The 3,738-nt window shown below is 48.5% G+C and overlaps 1 protein-coding gene across 1 annotated transcript in view; it reads left to right on the top strand.

Moving 5' to 3' along the window:
- Positions 1–3,738, top strand: part of LOC109937280 (transcription initiation factor TFIID subunit 6-like) — a 19,672-nt gene that overhangs the window by 12,668 nt on the left and 3,266 nt on the right. The window contains exon 8 of the mRNA XM_048620028.1: positions 3,181–3,375. Coding sequence (XP_048475985.1) covers positions 3,181–3,375 — 195 coding nt within the window. The remainder of the gene's footprint in view (positions 1–3,180; positions 3,376–3,738) is intronic.

Here is a 3,738-nt window from a genome sequence, read left to right as displayed (position 1 = left end):
CCCCCCCCCCCCCCCCACCCAATGCCGACTTGACCTAGAGTAATCAAACATCTATCCCTAACCTCAACATCCGTCATGTCCCGCTCCTCAGTGAATACCGACGCAAAGTACTCATTAAGAATCTCACTCATTTTCTCTGACTCCTCGCATAACTTCCCTCCTTTGTCCTTGAGTGGGCCAACCCTTTCTTTAGTGACCCTCTTGCTCCTTATGAATGAATAAAAGGCTTTGGGATTTTCCTTAACCCTGTTTGCTAAAGATATTTCATGACCCCTTTTAGCCCTCTTAATTCCTCATTTCAGATTGGTCCTATTTTCCCGATATTCTTCCAAAGCTTTGTCTGTTTTCAGTCGCCTAGACCTTATGTATGCTTCCTTTTTCCTCTTTGCTAGTCTCACAATTTCACTTGTCATCCATGGTTCCCTAATCTTCCCCTTTCTATCCCTTATTTTCACAGGGACATGTCTGTCCTGCACTCTAATCAACCTCTCTTTAAAAGCCTCCCACATATCAAATGTGGATTTACCCTCAAACTGCTGTTCCCAATCCACATTCCCCAGCTCCTGCCGAATTTTGCTATAGTTGGCCTTCCCCCAATTTAGCACTCTTCCTTTAGGACCACTCTCGTCTTTGTCCATCAGTATTGTAAAACTTACGGAATTGTGATCACTATTCCCAAAGTAATCCCCTACTGAAACTTCAACCACTTGGCCAGGCTCATTCCCCAACACCAGGTCCAGTATGGCCCCTTCCCGAGTTGGACTATTTACATACTGCTCTAGAAAACCGTCCTGGATGCTCCTTACAAATTCTGCTCCATCTAAACCCCTAACACTAAGTGAATCCCAGCCAATGTTGGGAAAATTAAAATCTCCCATCACCACCACCCTGTTACTCCTACATCTTCCCATAATCTGTCTACATATTTGTATCTCTATCTCACGCTTGCTGTTGGGAGGCCTGTAGTACAGCCCCAACATTGTTACCGCACCCTTGCTATTTCTGAGCTCTGCCCATATTGCCTCACTGCTCGAGTCCTCCATAGTGCCATCCTTCAGCACAGCTGTGATATCCTCTTTGACCAGTAATGCAACTCCTCCACCCCTTTTACCTCCCTCTCTATCCCGCCTGAAGCATCTATATCCTGGGATATTTACTTTCCGATCTTGCCCTTCCCTCAACCAAGTCTCAGTAATAGCAATAACATCATACTCCCAGGTACTAATCCAAGCCCTAAGTTCATCTGCCTTACCTACTACACTTCTCGCATTAAAACAAATGCACCTCAGACCACCTCTCCCTTTGCGTTCATCATCTACTCTCTGCCTACTCTTCACCTTAGTCACACTGACTTCATTATCTAGTTCCTTACAGGCTTTAGTTACTACCTCTTTGCTGTCCACTAACCTGCTCATTTGGTTCCCATCCCCCTGCCGCATTAGTTTAAACCCTCCCCAAACAGTGTTAGCATAAGCACCCCCTAGGACATTGGTTCCAGTCCTGCCCAGGTGTAGACCGTCCGATTTGTAATAGTCCCACCTCCCCCAGAACCGGTCCCAATGTCCCAAAAATCTGAACCCCTCCCTCCTGCACCATCTCTCAAGCCACTCATTTATCCTGCCTATTCTTTCATTTCTACTCTGACTAGCATGTGGCACTGGTAGCAATCCTGAGATTACTACCTCTGAGGTCCTACTTTTTAACTTGGCTCCTAACTCCCGAAATTCTGCTTGTAGGACCTCATCCCATTTTTTTACCTATATCATTGGTGCCTATATGCACCACGACAGCTGGCTGTTCACCCTCCCCCTTCAGAATGTCCTGCAGTCGATCTGAGACATCCCTGACCCGTGCACCTGGGAGGCAACATACCATTCGGGAGTCTCGTTTTCGACCACAGAACCGCCTATCTACTCCCCTTACAATCGAATCCCTTATGACTATAGCCCTTCCACTCTTTTTCCCGCCCTTCTGTCCAGCAGAGCCAGCCACAGTGCCATGAACCTGGCTCCTGCTGCCTTCCCCTGGTGAGCCATCTCCCCCAACAGTATCCAAAACGGTATACCTGTTTTGGAGGGAGATGACCGCAGGGGACACCTGCGCTGCCTTCCTGCTTTTTTTCTGCTTTTTGGTCACCCATTCCCTTTCTCCCTCAGCAATCCTAATCTGCGGTGTGACCAATTTGCTAAACACACTATCACGACTTCCTCAGCATTGCGGATGCTCCAAAATGAGTCCATCTGCAGCTCCAGAGCCGTCATGCGGTCTAACAAGAGCTGCAGCTGGACACACTTCCTGCACGTGTAGGAGTCAGGGACATCAGCTGTGTCCCTGAGCTCCCACATTGAGCAAGAGGAGCATAACACTGGTCTGGGATCTGCCATTTTTACTCTTCCAGTCTTCCAGAACCTCAACATGACGTCCCAACTCCTGTACTCCGGTCTGAGCAATGAAGGCAAGCGTGCTAAACGCCGCCTTAACCTCCCTGTCTGTATGTGATTCAAACTTCAAAGAATTTGTACCTGAACCCCTAGGTCTTGCTATTCTACAACACTATCCAAGGCCCTCCTTTTTATTGTATAAGTCTTGCCCTTGTCTGTTTTGCCAAAATGCAGTACCTCACATTTTTCCAAATTAAACTCGGTCCGCTACTCTTCAGCCCATTGACTGGCTCTGAAGGCTTGAGACACTATATTAATAGAGATACTATATTTGGAGGTGCTATATCAATGCAAGTCATTTTTGTCATGCAGGAGTGTTGAGGCGAACAGAGAATGCACTTCATCCTGTTCATTGTGGTTGGTTTAATTTTATTTCTGCTGAATGGGAATATGTTTTAAGTGAATCTACACAGATGAAGGATATTTACCTGTGCTTTTCTTTCCCAGAAAAGATTCGAGCTGGTAGCTATAAAATAATCTCACCATTAATGCAAGATGTTTAACGGGGCGTACTTTGATGTGAAGGAATTTCACAATCTGTTGTAATTATTTAATCACGCCTGGTCTCATGAAGCAGCCAGTAGTTGTTAAAAACAGGGAGGGGTGGATTACATAACCAGACGCTTCCCAAGGATTAGGGGAGGGGTGGGAGTGTGCAGGTTTTTGAGGAGGCCTTCGGTCGAGGACAGAGCTGTTTTTTTTGACTCGGAGGCGTGTTTTTTTTTGTTGACTGTTGCAGCCTCGGCCCACGCTGACGATATCGCAGTCCCCACAAACGTCGCGGGCCCCCAGCATCATCAAAGTGCCCAGCTCCATCACGCTGCCCATGCAGACTCTGGTCTCTGCCCGGCCGTCCACCCCAACTCAGCCCTCCCCCCCGGCAACCAAGTTCATCATGATGTCTTCGGCGTCGGGTTCCTCCAGCACGCAGCAGGTAGGTAACCCCCCTCCCCTCTCTGCCCGCGGGTGATTGGGTTGGGGGGGGGAAGGGGGAAAGGGGGCAAGGGGGCTCGGCTCAAAAATGGCGAGTGCCCTTCCGGATTGCAAAGGATTAACAGCAAAATCGTTTCCGACAGGGATGAAAATTGGGAAACCAATGGGGTTCCATCGGATCAGGGCATCACGGTGCCTCAGTGGTCAGCCTCGCAGCGCATCCTCGGGCGACTGTCTGTGTGGAGTTTGCACATTCTCCCCCGTGTCTGCGTGGATTTTCTCTGGGTGCTCTGGTTTCCTCCCACTGCTCAAAGGTATGCAGGTTAGGGTGGATTGGCCATGCTAAATTGTCCCATAGTGTCCA

The sequence above is a fragment of the Rhincodon typus genome, chromosome 45, assembly GCF_021869965.1.
Source record: "Rhincodon typus isolate 14 chromosome 45, sRhiTyp1.1, whole genome shotgun sequence".
In the NCBI taxonomy this organism is placed as follows: Eukaryota; Metazoa; Chordata; class Chondrichthyes; order Orectolobiformes; family Rhincodontidae; genus Rhincodon; species Rhincodon typus.
Note: the sequence above shows the minus strand (reverse complement) of the source record. Positions and strands in the feature narration are given on the sequence as shown.